Source organism: Falco punctatus, assembly GCF_963210335.1.
Source record: "Falco punctatus genome assembly, chromosome: 5".
Taxonomy (NCBI): Eukaryota; Metazoa; Chordata; class Aves; order Falconiformes; family Falconidae; genus Falco; species Falco punctatus.
In genome coordinates this window covers 37253276-37271614 of record NC_137584.1, presented here as the reverse complement: position 1 = coordinate 37271614, position 18339 = coordinate 37253276, and the positions used below count along the sequence as shown (strand labels likewise).

The window sequence follows — 18339 nt, the reverse complement described above, 5'->3', positions numbered from 1 at the left end:
TCTGAAATACCCACGCGTTATTAAAAATGAGTATGTCAGCAGGCCCAGACTTCGGGGTTTTCTGGAGGTGGTTGAGTGTTAGGTTACCTCTTGAATTTGAAAATCCTTAACTACTAGGGAAAGTCGGCTGTGCTCTCCAGGCAGTATGTGGTCTGGACACTGTAATCCCCATAGGGAATGCCTCTTGCCAAATAGAAGATGGAAACGCGAGCCATTCCCAAGCGCTCCCTCCCACATTCCCACTTTTCATTTTCCCTGGAAAGGTTCTGTGTGGCACTGATAATTTCCAGTACATAAACAGTCGGCTTGCAGAAAAGCTGGGCATAAACTGAAGCAGGTAGAATTGAACTCGGTGTCAGCAAGTAACGGAGCACTGCACTCATCGGAGAGGAAAGTAAATAATTTATTAAAAGACTATCTCTTTTAATGGAAACAGAGTGGCTAGAGAAATTCCAGCGGGCTTGGAAATGTAGGCTTGCTTTGCAACAGCTGATTTTTTACCTGAGTTGGAGGGACAGTGTTCCTGGTACAACACAGTGCTCGTTAGATTCTTAAAACTTCAAGCGTTTGGTGTGTCACCTTTGCTGTTCCATTCACTGATCCTTCCTCCGAGGCTGTCCACCAGCACAAGGACGCTGTATTAGAAATTAGGGACTGCTTTGTTCAGGTTCCCAAGGTGTGGAGAGGAACTGGTTCCTTTCTACCTGTAAGGGCTAGTATTTTTCTAAACAGATTTTTTTTAATGGACGGGAAGCTGAAGCTCCTGTGGGACTGTCACTGGTGACTTTAGTTAGGTGCCTGTTCGTTAGCCACAAAAATGTGCAAAAAGGTCACCAACGCTGGCCGATGGATAAAGTGTGTGTGTTCCCTGTGGTGCAAGGCATGGCTTTAAACGGTCTTCAGCTTAGCCCCACTTGCCATCACAATTCCTAGTTCTGTGCTTGTTGCTTACCAGCTACGTGCTGAACTTGCCTGTCAGGCTGTTACAACTCCTGGGTTAGCAGCGCTGTTCTCGGGACAGGTCGTGAAAGGGTTTGATGCTCTTGCTGGTATGAACCTTACTGTGTGACAATAGGGGATAGGAACTCTGAAGGAAAAGAGAACACTGTTCAGAAATAGCAGATGATGAAATTAAAACCAGCAGGCAGCCTTTCAACCTCCATTGTGTAGACCACCACTAATGAAAAATTCAGAGGCAGATTTGGCTTGATGACAGCACCGGAGCTTCCTTCTCCCAGGTAGTAAATGAGCCCAAACTTTTAATTCTGTCTGTAAAGCTGCTACCAATTGAAGTAGGATTTGTTTAGATAAAGAAAATCGGAAAATTTAAGCAATCTGCTAGCTGAACAGGAATTACTATAAGTAGTGTGTTTTATCAAAAGAAAAAGCCACCGGTGGCTAGCAAAGGGAGAGTAGTTTTTCAAGGTAGGCTGGCACTTTGTTTCCAGACTCCAGCAGCTGGAGACCATGCTGCTCTGCTTGTCATGCTTGCACAGCTCGGCTAAGTAGCCCGTGATGGCAGCTCTGGCTTTCATGAATTCTAACCTCAGAGCGTGTTTAATCACACCTCAAACAGATTGGCTTTTCGGAGGAAAACCAGTGTTTCTGTTCTGGTATCGCTGTCCGCCTTAATGTAATGAGTGATGGAAACACCGTGCCTGAGACACATCCATCTGCTTCCCTCCAGACCGTTTTCTTTCTGGCTTTTTCTGCAGTCTAAAGTTATCAACCCAGAACACTCAACCAACGATGGGAACTTGCTGCTACCTTTCTGTACGTGCTGGCGTCTCCACCTCAGCCGAAAGCGCGTTTCAGCTCCTGTGTTTGAGCTGACTTGAAATGGGGGAAAGAAGCCATTAAGGGGTGAGCTTAAGGGTCTCATCCAATTTAAAAAGATTGTATTAGCATGACAAGTTGTTAAAATGTCAGAGTGGCTACAGAGTCAGTGGCTTCCTAGGGACCTGGTGCAGGCTGCAGCCTGCCAGGACGTGACTGCATACGCTGTTCGTAGGTTTAGCCCGTTACGTTACATTAGTCACCTGTTCCAGCCGGTGGTGGGGAGGCAGGATGGTTCTGAGCCCTGGCCCTTGCTTTTGTGATGGCGGACAAAAGCTTTGGGATCAGTTCCCATTTTTTCGGAGCAATTCTTCACGGGAAGCCAGGCGGGTGGCTCAGTACTTGAAGCAGTTGTGTGCGTTTGCTGCCTCTGCTGATGAAACATAATGGCACTGGTGAAGCCGGGCAGGAGTGCAGGCTGCGGCTCCCCTCCCGGCTCATCCCTGGTGCTCGCCAGGGCATTTTGTTTGTCTGGACTCCACCGAGGGCAAGCTGGAGTGTAACAAAGCCCTTATTATCTTACTGCAATTGCACTGTGCTAAGCTCAGCCTGAACACCTAGCTGCAGTTAATTAAAAGACGGGGTTACTGAGGTTTTATTAGCGCGGCGTGTTTGCCACTGGGTGCCACAGTGGGGGAAAGGTGGGTGACTTGTGCGAGTTGCCAGGGGTAGGTGCCGACCAGACCACAGCCCCGTTTGGGGAGCGCTCTCCTTCCCCAGCGAGCCTGGGGGGAGGCAAACCAGCCAACAAAAATTTTTATCGTTATCAAGCTGCTGAGCCAGCCGGTCCCCTGAATTTCTTAAAGCTTTTAAGAAGAAAAATCTCTGGGCAGATATGTGCACATGATTCATTTGGCAAAAGCACTCGGCCAACTTCCCAGAGGGGAGCTAAAATAATTTCCACATACAAGTAAAGCAAATAGCCTGTGTCTTGTTCATCCTCCCAAGTATTATTGACTAGTGCTGAGTAAGAGATCTGTGCGGAGCGCTGATGAAAAGGCTGGCAACTCATTCCGCTTGGTCTGGATTACTGCAGCGTGGTTGTGTACTACTGAACTGTGAGGCTTTTAGGAATCTTCACAGGCGGTTCAGCCTGAGCCACTAAGCCTAAACTAAAATGTTTAAAAACTGCGGTTCATGCTCTTAACTACTTGCAGAGATGTACTGTGTAAGAACCGGAGACAATTTCAATGTATGTTGGATTCTTACTGTTAATGCGTCGAACAGCTATTAACTGCTCAGGTCCAGCTGCAATGTTCCGCTGCAGTGGTGTTTGAGACGAGTTATATTTGGCTCGCCTTTGTTCCACATCCAGTTTTACAACTACCAGATGACACCCTAATTCCTCTCTGAAAGATGTATCCAGTGAGGCACCAAGCTCCTGCTCTGGATACGAAGGAATTTTGACCATAGGGCAAAAGTGGCTTTCATCTTTTAGACATCGCAGCAGTTGCAGTACAAACCTTAACTTTCATTTAAAAACCAACCAAACAAAAGCTGTTCATCAGTGGGTTTTTCCAAGATGGTTTCCTACACTATCTCGAGCCCTTTTGTTCTTAGTAAGTTTTGGAAAATAAACAAAGAAGAAATAATCTTGCTGAATGAAATCCAAAATCACTTCTAAGAATTTTTGCCAGAATGAGACTGGAAGTACTTTGGAAGCTACTGAGCATTTAAAGTATTAGCAATAAATTTTTGGATTTAGAGAAGCTAGCTGGATGGAATGAACACATCTGCATCCATGGCTGGGATGAAACCTGAAGTCACCGTTCATGCAGTGTTTCTTGGTCAGTCATAACAAAATTAATCCAATCTGGATGCTGAATCTAGATCTATAAATATATTTATTATAATATAACAAGAACTTAACAGTAAACATAAACTATATACAATACCATTACAGATAACCCTGTTTTTAATATTATTCACAGAAATAGCCAGTTTTGTTCCAGTGTGAGAAATGAAGAAATAAGCTAAATTGGAAATGTTGAATGTGTTTAGGTCTTGTTGACAGGTAGCACCTCCTTTGGAGGCAGACACACACCAACACTAAAATTAGTCCTGCCCCAGGCAGTTAGAAACTTGTGCTCCAATCTTTAGGTTCACACTTGCACCCTGTTTGACATAAATACTTTAAATGACATACTAGTATATACTTTTGTTGTGCTTATTATTTTTTTTCTTTAAAGAATAAATAAAACAACTGCATAACAAAGGCTGGAACCTCACTGTCAAAATGAGAGACTTGAGTCACCCTATAGCTTGACTCAGCTGACTTGAGCACTTTTTCTTTAAATACTGCAAGATACAAATTTCATTTTTTTCTTTTATTTTATAAACGATTATTAATAAAATAAGATGATTAGCTAACCATCTGCATTGTTTTCCCCAAAGCTGTAGGCAGACCTCCCTCTGTATAAAAAGGCTAGCATATTTGGTATGAAATCAACTAGATATTGACTGTAAGATCTCACCCACGCCCTGTACAGGACCCTCCTTGTTGAATTACTGGCATGGCATTGGGGATTTGAGTCTGCAAAGGCAAGTATGGCAACTTTTTTCCCTCTATTTGAAAAGAAATTGGACAATCCTTAGCTTGGGGTTAGTTCCTATTTGTGAATTTTAAGATTCCTTCCCCTACCCTTCTGTGTTACCCGGTCCATCTCCCATTTGATCCTTTAATGTATAAATTTATAAAGAATTTCCACATCACAATGCTCTCTGGATAGACAATATTTTAATATATATAAAAATATAACCCCTGTGCTGTGCATATACTTACAACTCTACATAGTAATCATTTTAAGTCTCATACTGGGCTTAAGTCTATGTATTTTTCTACCATGGGATTTAAACTCGTGTGTTTAAAATTTGTAAGTAAGAGAAGTATAGGGTTTCCACATCTATGGGGAAACTTGAAAAAGAAAATAAAGCACTTCTCAGACTTTACATGAAAGATAATGGTGTATATCCCAATGTAAGGAATTTTGGTTGAGAGCCAAAACTGAGTGCGTAGCTGCAACAGGAAGCATTTCCTCCATTTGATGAAAACATCAAAATCCCGCACTACACTGTGTGTTTTAATGTGATCCCAATCAGAAATGAAGACAGGTTTATCAGGAGAATACCTCTGGAATCGAAAACATACTCATTTTGTGTTATGGGAATCGAGCACTGCCAAGTTTGAACATCAGCAGAAACCGGGAGGAAAAGATTCAGAAGCTCCCACACCACCTGTGGGCACGGCCACACATGCCCACACAAGTATCACCAGGAGCAGAAACTCACCCAGCCCAACAGACTTTTTTTTTTTTTTTTTCCCCCTCTCATCGTTTTACATGGAATTTATTACCAATGGCTATTCTTCTTCTCCCCAGTCCCCGCCTCACCCCCCTTTCTGGGTTCTGCTCTAGAGAACTGCAAGATTCATTTGATCTGATGGAAGACTGACATCAACGTAAGCCATCTGTCACACAAGATTTCTCTCAGTCATTGGTATTGAAAAGCATGTATTTGTTAAAAACAAATGTAGGAATCAAAGTGGGAAGGACACTTTGACCTTTCAAATAGACTGATGCCTAAAGTGTAATAGTAAAACTAATCTGCATGGTTATTTTAAGAATCAAGCTTGAGCTCTAATGTAAAATGCAGATTTCCCCCCCCCCCTTCCCCAGCTTAAAAAATATGTGAAATTCTATTGCACCTGGGTTGACCAAAAGCTGACGTCCAGAACAAGTGCCACTATAACATCTAGTGACACTCTTGTATTATTAAGTTACAATATCTTACATAGCACGGAGCTCTCTGCTCCTTGTTCACCAAAAGGTGAGGATGATTTTTCTACATTCAATGTAGACACTATTCAAGACTTTAGAGCAATATGTTCACTGGCTGGCTTTGCTGCTTTTTTTTCTTAAGTAGTAGTAGTATTCTTGCCTGCTTTCAACAGGTACAAACAGTTCTCCATCCCAATCCTGGGTAACATCAGCCGCTCTGAATGTACTTCTTGATTGCTACACAGCCGTGTCGAAAAACAGGGCAGGGCATATTTGGTAGAAGTGTCCACGTGTTTGTTTTAGGGTCGTAGGCTTCCATGTTTCCCAGGGCAGGTCCTTCACTGCTAACGATCCCACCAGTGGCATAAATTTTTCCATCCAGAACCACAGCACTGTATTGTTAAAAAAAAGTAAGTTTTAGTTAGTTTTCTTAACAAACAGTTTTCTTTTTAGGCTTAAAACAAACCCAGGCTTTTGTAACAAAGGGTGAATGATGGATACACCTTTAATTCTTGTCTATATAAAGCTGCGTAGGGATTTCTCTTCCCTCTCCCCTTCTCTTCGCCCTATTAATCCTTTTTTGTTCCTGCCAGGTAGGGACATGTTGTCTCTAATTTAAACAACAGAAATTAGTCTATGTAAGATGCTTCTCCAGTCTACATATGGGATCTGCAGCCAAACGTAGCAGGACAATGCATCCCTGTAAAATCATGTACACGCAAAAGCAACCTGAGCATTTTGAACTCCCTGCTGCCTTGGTTGGAGTAGACTCTTGCTTCGGACAAGTTTCTCCTCCAGTTATCAAGGAATGCTGCAAAGCAGGGGGAAAAATCCTCCAAAAAACGCTCTGCTGCTTCAGCCTCTTCCATGGTCCTGCTCTGGTGCAGGAGCCTGGAGGTCCCGCTGACTTGTCCTCCTTGTGCACCCAGAAGGTTGGTGTCAAGCTGAAAGCCAGCCTGGGGCACACGCGGCTGCTCGCTGGGGACGTGCAGCTGAGGGATCGGCAGGGGAGCTATATGGAGGCATCCGAAGAAAACAAAAAACCTTACTGCTTTTTTAAAGTGAAAGTGCTCGACTTCAGCCATCTCTTGCAATATACCCAAATAATATCCAAAAAGGGTAAGGAAGCTGGGCTAATCCTGTGGGCTCCTGACAGGCGGTAAGGTGTGCAGGTGTGGAAGCTACTTGGAAGAACAACTGCCCTTCAGCCTCATGGCTTCCTTCTCCTTCCACGCAACCCCTCAGCCTCTCCAGCAATCACATGCAGGGCACGACACTCACTCTGGGCTAACGAAGACAGACCCAGGGCTGGGCTCCCGTGCATGTGTTTGGAAGGGGCAGAAGGATGACAGAAGCAGCAGGCAGCGGGGTGGGGGAAGCCCAGGGATGCTGTGTTCTCTATGCTGCCTTTCCACTGCACGGGGGGAAGCTAAAAGCGGGGGCGGCTCTGCTTTTCATCTGCTGGGAAGCCTGAGTTTGCCCCCCAACACTTAAAGATGACGTTAAGTGGGTGGGGTTGGTGGTGGCTTTTCTGGTGGCTGGGGGTCCCTTCCCAGAGGTTTTTCTTCCAAGAGCAGCTAGTGGATGGTTGTGTTGGGAAGGAAAATGGAGATTTGGAGACTGCATACACACCAGAGGACAGCAGGGAGAAAAAGAGGGAGGGGAAGGCAAATTAATTGCAGCCAAGAAGGTGGCCTAGATCTAAGAAGGTGGAGGAGGGTAGTAACCCTGTAGGGTTGGTAAAAGTAAAGTTGTCTGGCTAATTTGGAGCAGTGGGAAGAAGGATAAAAAGGGATAAAGGCAGAAGACAGAGAGCGCTGGAAGACCCAGGATGAACTGAGACTAAAATGGCACCGACAAAGCCACGTGTTTCTGAAGAACACAAAAACTCTGATGTCCTTGTGGAGAAGCAGAGCCTGAGGTTAAAAATAAACCCACAATGACAACAGTGAGGACTCAAATAAGCCTAGTCCCTGGATACTGCCAGGAAATAATGAGAATCTTGTCAAAATAACTGTTAATCTGAAAGGAGGAGGAAGGAGAGAGAGACTTGAAACACTTGATCAGAGCCTATCCACAAATCAGCAGGGCTGGATGGTACGTAGCCCAGGGTCCTAAGGGAGTTTGCTAATGAACTTACTGAACCACTGGTAATTATTTTTGAAACGTCAGGAAGAAATGGGGAAGAACGAGGACTTTAGTAAAGCAAGCGTCATCCTGAAAGATGGCTCCGAAAGAGAATGAGCCCACCTCTGAAAAGGCCAGAGCTGGTGGTGAAGAGGGACTCCTGCCAGGGCTCGGGTCCCTGTGGCCGGGAGGGTGCAGAGGTGGCGGGACCAGCTGACCTGGTACATCAGACAAACGTGCAAATTAACTCACGGTTTAGGACTAAAGATGTTGTGGGGGTGGGAAGCCCATCTCTGTACTGGAACAAGTGACTGTTTGAAAGCAAGACAGGCTGGGAATCGGAGCTTGCAAAATATGGCATGGGGGAGGGGGTGAGAGGATGGTCCCACCCCATGCTGAAACAGGCACGATGTGGTGGAAGGTCTGCTGAAACCAGCAGGGTGAGAGTTTAGAAATGGGGCCACAGGGAAATGGTTGCTGTTTGCTTTTCAATTTTTTTTTTTCTTAATAGTGAAGCTGAAGGAGATGGAAACTTATTTGAACTGGGATACGGTTTGGGATATGCCAGGCAGAAGATGTCAGAGTGTCAGAGGTGGACTGCAGCACAGAGCAGCTTTGCTGTCTGGGTGCTCTAATGACATGCTGATCAGTCATTAAAAAGGCACCCTTACACAAACCTTGACCAAAAAAAAAACAAGTAGCAAATGGGTTAATTTAGTAATTTTGTTGGGTGAAGTGGGAAAAAACAACGAAACTCCCAAAGAAAGAAAAGATTCCCTGGAAAGATTTGCCTGCAGAACTATCAATAATGGGAGTTAAAAGAAATGCTGGTGTGGAGCATGGACTCTGGGGCTGGTTCCGTCAGTGTTGGTGATCATGGTCCAGTGCCCATGAATAGCTTCAGCCAAGTTTTACTGGTGTGGACATGCTAGGGTAGATGACAGCACAGGAAAGGACCCTAGTGGCTGTTACCGCTTACGGACAGGGCATGTATTACTAATACTGCTTGTTACCTCGTGAGGCTGCTTGCACAGAGCTTTTGATCTGGACGGGAAGAATAGGATGGACCGAGGGAGGACCCTGTGCAGAGACCTTTCCATCTGTGCTGTAGGTGACCCTGGCAACAGGAGCCAAGCCACAACCAGCCATTCCTAGCTGGCTGCGTGCTGCATAGCTGAAGCCTGGCCTTAAGTGCCCAGTATCCCCTTTGGGCATCTGGTGGCATTTTCAGTCTCTAAACATGGATGCTTTACAACTCCTGTGTGGTATCTTAGCTGCCCCCATTTCTTCTAGTAAAGTCTCCTCTGCAGCACGTTTACTAGCAGCTGCTCTAAGCCGGAGCTGCTACCACCACAGAGCAGCTGAGCAGCCAAGAACACCGTCCTGAAATGGTCTGGGTCGAGTCCCCCTCCAGCCCGTGCTCTGGGTTAGGGGTTACAGCAGGTGGGCAAATGTTGGTCTTGTTTCTCCAGCACCTGGGCTACAGCACGGAAAGAAATTCCTGGCCAGCGGCTGGGACGAGCAGCTCGATACTGTAGCCTGCCATCATGGTACTAATGTGCTGAGGAAGAAATGGATGCTGAATTCCACCCTCTGAAAGACTGTATGAATTTTAAATGGTGATTAGAGAAGCTTCTGCCCCCTCTGTATGCAATTCCCATAGACAAGACTGGCATAATGCTTCGCTTGTGAGTCATGCCTGGGGTTAAGAAAACCAGTGAGCTACTCCTGCTACCAAGAAACAGGCAGTTCTGAGTATGCAGTGGGTACTTACGTGTGCAGGGGACTTTGGAGACATTCAGGCATCTCTGAGGCTAAAGTCGCAGGTATAAGATCCATTAGGAATTTAGCCCTAGATTGCTGCTACTTTGCAGTATTAGGACAATCACTGCTAATTTCTGGGACCTTAGGGAACAGGAAACTCAAGTGGGCTCTAAAACCTTGAGGGAAGTGAGTGGAAAGGAGTATATGCTCATTGCTCTTTCTTCATTACTGTGACAATATTTCTTTTCTCCCCTCCCTTCCAGCCCATCAGCTGTAAAAACATCGTTACCAAGGCTGACGTACAAAGAAAGAAATAATTACAATAATTAGGATGCGAGTTTATTGCTCGGTGCCATTAATCCTGAGAGATAAAATGATTACAGGCTGTCAGAGCCTGGGAAGGAAGGAAGCGCTGCACCGCAGAGCCGTGCTGCAGGGATGCAAACCCTCTGGCAGCTTTGGGGGCAGCAACCTCCCCAGCTAAGGAGCCGCTGGACCTCCGTCTCTCCAGCAGCACGCCTGAGGTGAAGGTAATCGGCATCAAAATGGAGGTCACTTCACCCACTCCTTCCAGGAAAACACGCTTCAGCATTTTGCATATTTTTACCCGGCAGGCTAACAACCCTGCTTTCTGCTCCCTGGGTAATTACTGCCGTTTACTAGAGAGACTTCACCTATCGCCCCGCAGCCAGTTCACCCCAGGTGCCAGGGCATTCTTCATTGCCCAGACCATGAGCAGTGTCAGAGGATAAAGCTGTGGCTACCCCCAACACTGCCACTACTAGTCCAGTCCATCTGCTGACCTCCATGAAGCTATGAATCATGCTCCTAAGAAAATCCTGATGAGGGTGAGGTGCACTAATAGCTCTCAGGGACCTGGCTGTCCATGGTTGGAGTGCTTGTGGAATCTAAACACCCTTTACATCTCTTCTCTGCCTATCCACCTTGCAGTCCATCCCCAGACTAAGCAAACGTGGCAGAGAAGATCCATCTCTGACAGCTGGCTATTAGAGGACTTGATGGGCAAAGTAAATTATTGAATCATAAAATCATAGAACAGCCCAGGTTGGAAGGACCTCTGAAGATCATCTGGTCCAACCGTTCATGGGAAAGGGACACTAGATGAAATTATCTAGCACGCTGTCCAATCACATCTTGAGAACCTGCAGTGATGGGACTCTAGCATGTTCCTGGAGAGGATGTCCCAGTGGGTGATTGTTCTCACTGTAAAAAAATCTTACACTAAGATGAAACCTCTTCTGATGCAATTTGTATCTGTTGTCCTTTGTCTGTTTCATGTGGCTTCCTGTGAAGACAGAGCCTCTGTCCTCCTTGTAGCTGCCCTTGAAGTCCTGGAATACTTGTGAGGTCCCCCCAAGCCTCCTCTTCTCCAAGGAGAAGATACCTAACTCCCTCAGTCTTTCCTTATCAGGCAGGTTCTCCAGCCCCTTGGATCACATTCATGGCCTGCCTTTGGACCCTCTCCAGTCTGTCTGTGTCTTTTTTGAATTGTGGGGACCAGAAGTGGACACAGTGCAGCATTACAAGCGCTGAGTAGAGTGGGATGACAACATCTCTACTTGTGCTAGTAACGCCCCTGCAGATGCAGCCCAGGGTCTGCTTTGCCTTTCTGGCTGCATTTGACTTTGCACTGCTTTTTAATTAACTTTTTTAATCACATGCGAGGAAACTCACCCACGCTCCAGCTCAGGTGTGGAGCACCGGGGCTCGGCATGCATGAGCTGGTGGTGCTTTCAGCTGGGCCCTGTTCAGGCAGTTCAGCTGCCTGCCATTTGCTTGGTGGCCACCTTCCCACCAAGTGTGTTATGGACTCTCCACTTTTCATTTGAAAGCATCTTATAGTGAAGGTCTCCTGACGGGCAGTAATTTGGAAGCAACCCAAGGTGGAGGACATCAGTGCCTTTCTTCTGTTGTGTTTGAGAGCCGATGACCTGGGAGCTCCTCTCCAGCCCTTCCCTCTCCCAGTCACGATGGCTAGACATAGCACCAAGCAGTGGGACCAACAGCAAAGCCTGTTAAATTTGCTTATTATTATTATTATTATTTTAAAATTTCCTGCTTAGTCCTAAAGATCACATCAATCCTATGAGGAAATGTTAAATAATAATAATAATAAAATAATTCTGTCTTGTTACGTCTGGGGTTGTGAAAGATTTGAACTGGCTGAATTGCTGTGTTGTTGTTTTGACTCCCTGAAACTTTGTATCTTCTGAGGCCACAAACAAAGCTCCTCTCCCTCCTTGCTCCTGGCTATGCATGCACACACACTCACTAATTTATTGGAGCTGTTCCATAAACATTATTAAATAATATCAGTTAGATAAACACAGAATCTGCTTAAAAGAAGAAAAAAAATCCCACATTTATTCGCGGATGAATTTCACAGAGTCACAGCATGGCCAGGGTTGGAAGGGACCTCTGGAGATCATCCAGTCCAACCCCCTGCTAAAGCAGGTTCTCCTAGAGCAGGTTGCACAGAGTCGTGTCCAGCCGGGTTTTGGATGTCTCCAGAGAAGGAGACTCCACAGCCTCTCTGGGCAGCCTGTCCCAGAGCTCTGTCACCCTCAAGGTAACAAGTTCTTCCTCACATTCAGGTGGAGCTGCCTGTGCTGCAGTCTGTGCCCGTTGCCCCTTGTCCTGTCCCTGGGCACCACTGAAAAGAGCCTGGCCCCGTCCTCTCGGCACTCACCCTTAAGATATTGGTAGACATTGGTAAGGTCCCCTCTCAGTCTTCTCCAGACTAGAGAGGCCTAGCTCTCTCAGCCTTCTCTCATCATCTCATCATCTTCATAGATGATTTAATTTCCTTCATTTCTTTCCCACCCTAAGATTTCAGGAGGGCTTTACTGGAGGCGGAACTGAACGATGTTCATCAGCCGGGTGGGGTGAGCGCTAGGACAGGAGAGCCTGCAGGGCAGCAGCTCCTGCAGGACATGGCTCCGTGCAGCGCCAGGCAGAGCTGGCAGTGCTCCTTACGCTTTTGCTTAAACTGGGGACCTGTTAGTGAAACCTGCATGGTGGTTTGCAATGCTGAAGTGAAAGGCGCTGCCACCGGCCCCACGGGTGGCAGTGGTTAGGGTGCCAAAGTGTTGTCCAGCGTTTGGTAGCTGTGCTAACAAACTCCGTAGGTGTCTGTGGCTGGGTTGGCAGCTGGGTTATGATGTTTGAGAGTGCTTGAGCTTGGGTGGTCATGTTGTGCTGCAGAGGTGGCATCTTTGCAATGAGATGGGGAAATGAGGGTCCAGATTAGTCATGGTCGATTAGGGTGATATCATGCCACTTCTTGGAGCAGGATTATTAGTGTGGGTGTTCTGGCCAAGCTCCAGTTGTATTCTCCCCTGCTCCACGAGCACTTTCCCTTGCTAATGATCCAAAACTATCATGTGGCATTGTTACCTGTTGCTGAAAACCAGCAATGTTTTATTCCAGAGTCCACTGCACACCAGTAACAGCCCAAGCGCTCTGTCTGTATCAGTTACGCTTTAATGCACACCAAAATCCTTCACGTCTTCAACTACTACAGAAATTATTGCTGTTAGTCTGGTGCAGCAGTTCTTGTCCGCTGTCTGCGGAGCATCATCCCAGCCACACGTCTCCTTTCAGATTTGCTGGAAGATTTCAGTTTTCCCTTCTGGACCACAAACAGTTCCAGCTGCAAGTGCTGCCTGCTGAAGAGACTAGCCTTTCCATCTGCAAGCTTGAGAAGTGTGCGGCCATTAAGGAACTGTACTCCGTAATAGCTTCACATGGGAATATCCATCCAAACAAGCTGTGCTCTAACCCCTGCCAGTTCCTGGAGTTACCACGAACTTTGCAACAAGAAAAGGAATCAGCTGGGGGAGTCTGTGGCTGGTGCTGCACGTTAGCAATGACTAGTAGTTAAGCACAGGAGTCACTGTGCTTGGCTGTCCAAGAACAAGGCCTTATTTAAAAAGAAGAGGGGGAAAAAAATCCACAAACCGACCCTGTTTTTGTGCTGTTCAGCCCGAGCTGAAGTTTTATTAAAGATTTCCATTTGGCAGAACCATCTAATAAATCTTACTGGTTAACAGTCAGAGGAGAAGGAAGAAAATGCTTTTCTGGTGTCTGTTGGGAATTGCTGGTGCTAAATTAGCTTCTCTGGAATTATTGCTGGCACCATCATGCTGCCGCTGTTGCCCCGTGGAGGCTCTCTGTAGCACACGCCTGTTTGTACGCTGCCTGCATCCTAAGCAAGCAGAATATGGAATTTTTTAATCATGAACAGAAACACATTCAGTATTCTTTTCACTTGTGGAAAAATAAACCCTTGAAGGGCGTTGCGGGACGGGAGAATGCCCACCTGCAAAGGGAGGCCTTGCCAGCACTGGAGGGGGGGATGGCTTTGCAAGTCTTTCTGGAGGGAGGTGTCTGGCAGGGCAAGGTGTGATCATCCCGGCTCTTCATCCCTGTTGGCTGCTGTCTGCTGCCTCCACCTCTGAAGATGCCACAAATGAACCAAGACGAGGTCCCTGTGGCAAATGGGACGTCCTTGCCTGATGTTTGGGAAATGTCAACTCTCCCTCACCCTCACACATTGTGTGGAAGACATTCAAGACTTGCGTGTGAACTCTCGGTGAATTTTAAAACACTTCAGGCCTATTATAGCTCTTTGCCCACTTGGCACCATTCCTCAAAGGGTTAATTCTAGGTCAACACAAACTTCTTACTGACTTCCATCAGGTGGACTTAATCTGAAAATGATGCTCAATTTGCTCTTTGTTGATTGTGAGCCCAAGACCTGAACCACTTATTTTTTGATTTTCATTAAGAGTAATTTAATTTGATATTAAAACCATTTGAATGGACCTTTAATTTTTCACAGACAGGGAATGTCACACACATTTCTTTCCCCTGTGCTCCAAGCCATCACACTCCCTAGCCACTTACAGGCAGAAACAGCGCAGATAAAAATAAAAGTGATGCAGTCAAGATTTTTCCCAGCAAATTCAGTATTGAGTAATACCTGGTGAGAGGGGATCAATAGCATGCGGTTAATTTTTAAGTTGTTTATGTTGCTGCTTTTAAATCATGTTTTTTGTGATCCATGCTAATGAGAAGAATGAGGAATTTATAGATTCATAGACTAAGGTCAGAAGGGATCTCTGTGCTTAGTTAATCTGAGCTTGTGTATATGCAGGCCATGGACTTTTCCCCAGGCAGCATCTCTCTTGGAAACGTATCTAATCTACTCCTAAAAACACTGAGTGTTGTTGAATTCACCCCCTCCCTTGCTGGTTCTCTGTTTAATTATCCTTGCTGTTGGGAAAGTGCCTTACTTCAAGGCTGAGATGTGTAACTTGACTTTCAAGCCCTTGTCACCTGCTTTGCCTTTGTGAGACTGAAAGCTTTTCTACTCGCTCTCAGTGATGAAGTCACTTCTCAGCCTTTCGTTGATAAATTCCTTAAATTTCACGTCAAATATCTGATTTGCAACCCGGGGTCATTTTTTGCAGCTTCCCTTTGAACTTCTGCTGATATTTCCACATGTTGATGCATGGACCCAAGACCTGCGTTCATCTCACCAATGCTGTATGCTGCAACTCTGTCTCTTCCCTGCTTCAACTTGTTTTAATTTCGGTGTTAGGGCCCATATTATATATCCAATATTGCACTGACCTTTTATTCACCACATTACAATGAAAGCTCATGTTGTGTACCTCTGAGTGCCTGACTTTCTAAGGGGAACAGGGCTGCTAGGATTGTGCTTTCTTCATGTATTACTTTGCATTTAAAGTAGCACTGCTAGCTTGAGACCGTCTCTCTGAGACAGGCAGATAACTGGCTAAAATAGCTCTTTCTGTAATATTTTTCTACCCACCAAGTGTTATGCCACCTGCAGCCTCTACCAGGGGAGATTTTTTACTATCTGTATTGTTGGGAGATGTATTAAATAGCACTGAAGAAGAGTCGATGCTTGCTACCGGTGGCCTTGCTCAATGATATCTTCTCATTAACAACTACATTTTGAAATCTGTCAGTGAAGCAGATTTAATCTCTCTAATGTGTGCCTTGTTAATTCCATATAATACCAGTCAAATACCTTGGAGAAATCGCAGTATATTATACCATTACAGTTGTCTTTAGCAGCCAGGAATGTTTTATTAAAGACCAAAACAAAGAACCCAAATTCCACCCCCCACTCCTCCCCCCCAAAAAAGCAAAAAATCAGAAGACAACAGGTTGGTTTAACAAGACCCATTTTCCAGGAAAGCGCATTGATTGCTGTTCATTATATTATTAGCATCTAGTTATTTGTTGATGAAATCCTAAATTAACCACTCTGGTATTTTGCAGAGGACCAACATGAGGCTAAGTGAGGCCACTTAGCCTGATGTTGGTACTTTGCAAAATTAATTGCTGCACTAAAATTCTCCCTTTCACCTTTTCAAAATACAAAAACACTTTGGCAGTGCGCTGATCCACCCTGAACTGTAAGAGTTATTAAAAAATCAACATTAGTGGTTGAATCATCTCAGCGAAGTCTCTAAAGATGCCTGTGTCTAAGACTGCCAGGTTGCCTGGTTTGAGAACTTGATTTCTGAGTTCACATCTTTCCTTGCTGCCACCAGTGACCACTTTTGGTCACTCACAGCAGACTATGGAACCAAACCTTCTGACTCCCTTCCAAATACTGAAGAGGAATATACATCTGATAGGTCTGTGTTACACTTCGATACCTCAATAGCCTCATCAGCAATGGCTTTATAACTGATTAAAATTACAAATTTGATCCCCAAAAGTTTAAAGTGCCTTTCTTTTTATTCCCACTAGCTTTTAGTACTTCACTGGTTACCTCAGCCTCCTGTAGCAGCTGCTAGTATTTAACCTATTTGTTACTGCTAACCTCTCATTTTCCTTATTTCCATACATACCGATTCATTTAGGGTTTTTTTGTGATAGGTTTTACATCTCCTTTTGGCTGAAATATTTTTTCTGTAACTATTTTCCAGCACATTTAAGAATTTTTGAAATTGTGTCTTTTTTGGCATCCAATTGGGATGTACTGAACTATTCCTTTTTTTGGTGGCTATCCCACTACAGGTTTCCAGTCCACTATTGCTTTAGGCTTTAGAAAAAATGTCATTTAAAATTTTGAAATTATTTTTTACTGATGGGTGTCATATTCTGCTTAAGCAAAGCCAGTTTATTATGGTGCCTAAGCGGCGGCTAATATTTAGGTCTCTTGTCTGCTCTCCATGGTCCATCACAAGGTCTCCCACTGGAGTCCCTTCTGCAGGGTGCAGAGCAAATGATCCCTTCATGTTAGAAACACTGGGAAGTTTTCAGGTGAGACACTCAGCCAACAGCCCCTGCAATTTCACCTACGCAATCACCTATGCAGTTTCTCTTGTAGTGTGCTCCAGATTCATAATTAACAGATTTTTGTTATGTTTTACAAAACAGAGATGTTCAAAGAGCAGTTCACCCCCCTCTATGGGAAAGATACAGGGATGTCTCTAAATGTGCAAGTCCCTTGCCATTTAATTTTACTGGTTAAGGTCCTAATCCAGCGCAGCATCATACCCTTTGTTTCTGGTTTTCAGGAGAAAAATATCATTAGCAGCTGCCTGAGCACTGCAGGCTCCTCCTCATCACGCTCTGCCTCTTGCTAGAGCAGGGGGACGGGGAAGATCTGTCCTTAGCACAGGATGCGCACAGCTGCGGCCAGCCGGGCCCGAGCGGCGGCTGCGCCCCTTGGCTGACAGCACCGTGTGTTTCAGGTGCCAAGAGAGGGCGCTCCTTAAATTCATAAAAGAAAAGGAAAAAAAAAGGCAAACCCCGGGGGAAAAAAAAAAAACAAAAAAACAACAGCAAAAAGAGGAAAACCCGAGCATGCCTTCTTAAAAAAGGAGTTTTCTCATCTGCATCAAAGCAAAAGGTTAAAGGCAGCAAGTTAAAACGTGCAGGTGTTTTTCGGCCATAGGACGGGGGCGAGGGACACCCCTGGGGCAAGGAGCAGAGCTGCTGGCCGAACCTTTGGGAGTCATGGGTGGGTCGGTTGTGGGGCCAGCTGCTGCCCCATCGCTGCTGCTCCTCCCACCCCAGGCAGGGTTTTGCTCGGGCGCTTCCCCTGCACCCCCCCTCTGCCCTGGTTTTGCTCAGTGCCTCCAGACGCTGCCGCGCTGGACGTGGGTGACGAGCCCTCGCCCTGTGCCCGCAGCAGCGTTCACGGACCAGCGATGGCTTTTCCCTGCAAAACTAATAGCTCAGCCGTCCCCCAGCACGGGGACCTGCTCTGTGAGGGGCTGGCACTGTATAAAGCCTGAAACAAACCTGTCTTTCTGTAACAGCCACGTAATACTTTTTAAAAGGCCTTTAAGTTTTGCCAGTACCTGCGATGGGTGCCAAGTTTTATTTTTGTCAGCCAACTTTGTTAAGTTTGTTAAACCTGTGACCGCGATCAGGGAAGCGAGCCCAAAAAGCAATCAAAAGCACGTCATAAATAATAGTAATCAATACCAGTGTGTGGTGCTTACTCAAGTTTTTTTTTTTTCTTTCAAGGATCTTTTAGCTAGTTAGCAAAAACATGTTCTGCATTATGGTGGTCTCTCCTGCAGTGGGTATTCATCATCCTCGGGTTACACACGGCAAACTGAGGAAAACAGCATTCCTGTAGCCACAGGAGGAGCCCAATACAGGTCCCTCCCCGCAATCCATCGTGTCTGAACATGAGGAGACACATGAACCATAATAGGGTCCTGGATGTGCACTTTGGGAAATGCTGCACCCCTGAACATGTACAAAAAAGAGATGAAGAAAACCCCCAGATGGTACACCATCTCCCTTCCCCTCT

The 18339-nt window shown here is 45.7% G+C and overlaps 1 protein-coding gene across 7 annotated transcripts in view; it reads right to left on the bottom strand.

Moving 5' to 3' along the window:
* Window positions 1-3661: 3661 nt before the first annotated feature.
* The window catches only part of KLHL29 (kelch like family member 29), a 410536-nt gene continuing 395858 nt past the window's right edge, over window positions 3662-18339 (bottom strand). For 5 of the 7 annotated variants that reach the window (XM_080388502.1, XM_080388499.1, XM_080388503.1 and 2 more), the window contains one exon: window positions 3662-6004. In XM_080388502.1, coding sequence (XP_080244628.1) covers window positions 5821-6004 — 184 coding nt within the window. In that variant the 3' untranslated portion in view covers window positions 3662-5820. Of the gene's footprint in view, window positions 18276-18339 lie in introns of all 7 variants that reach the window. The other 2 variants (XR_013928324.1, XM_080388500.1) reach the window with 2 other exon arrangements.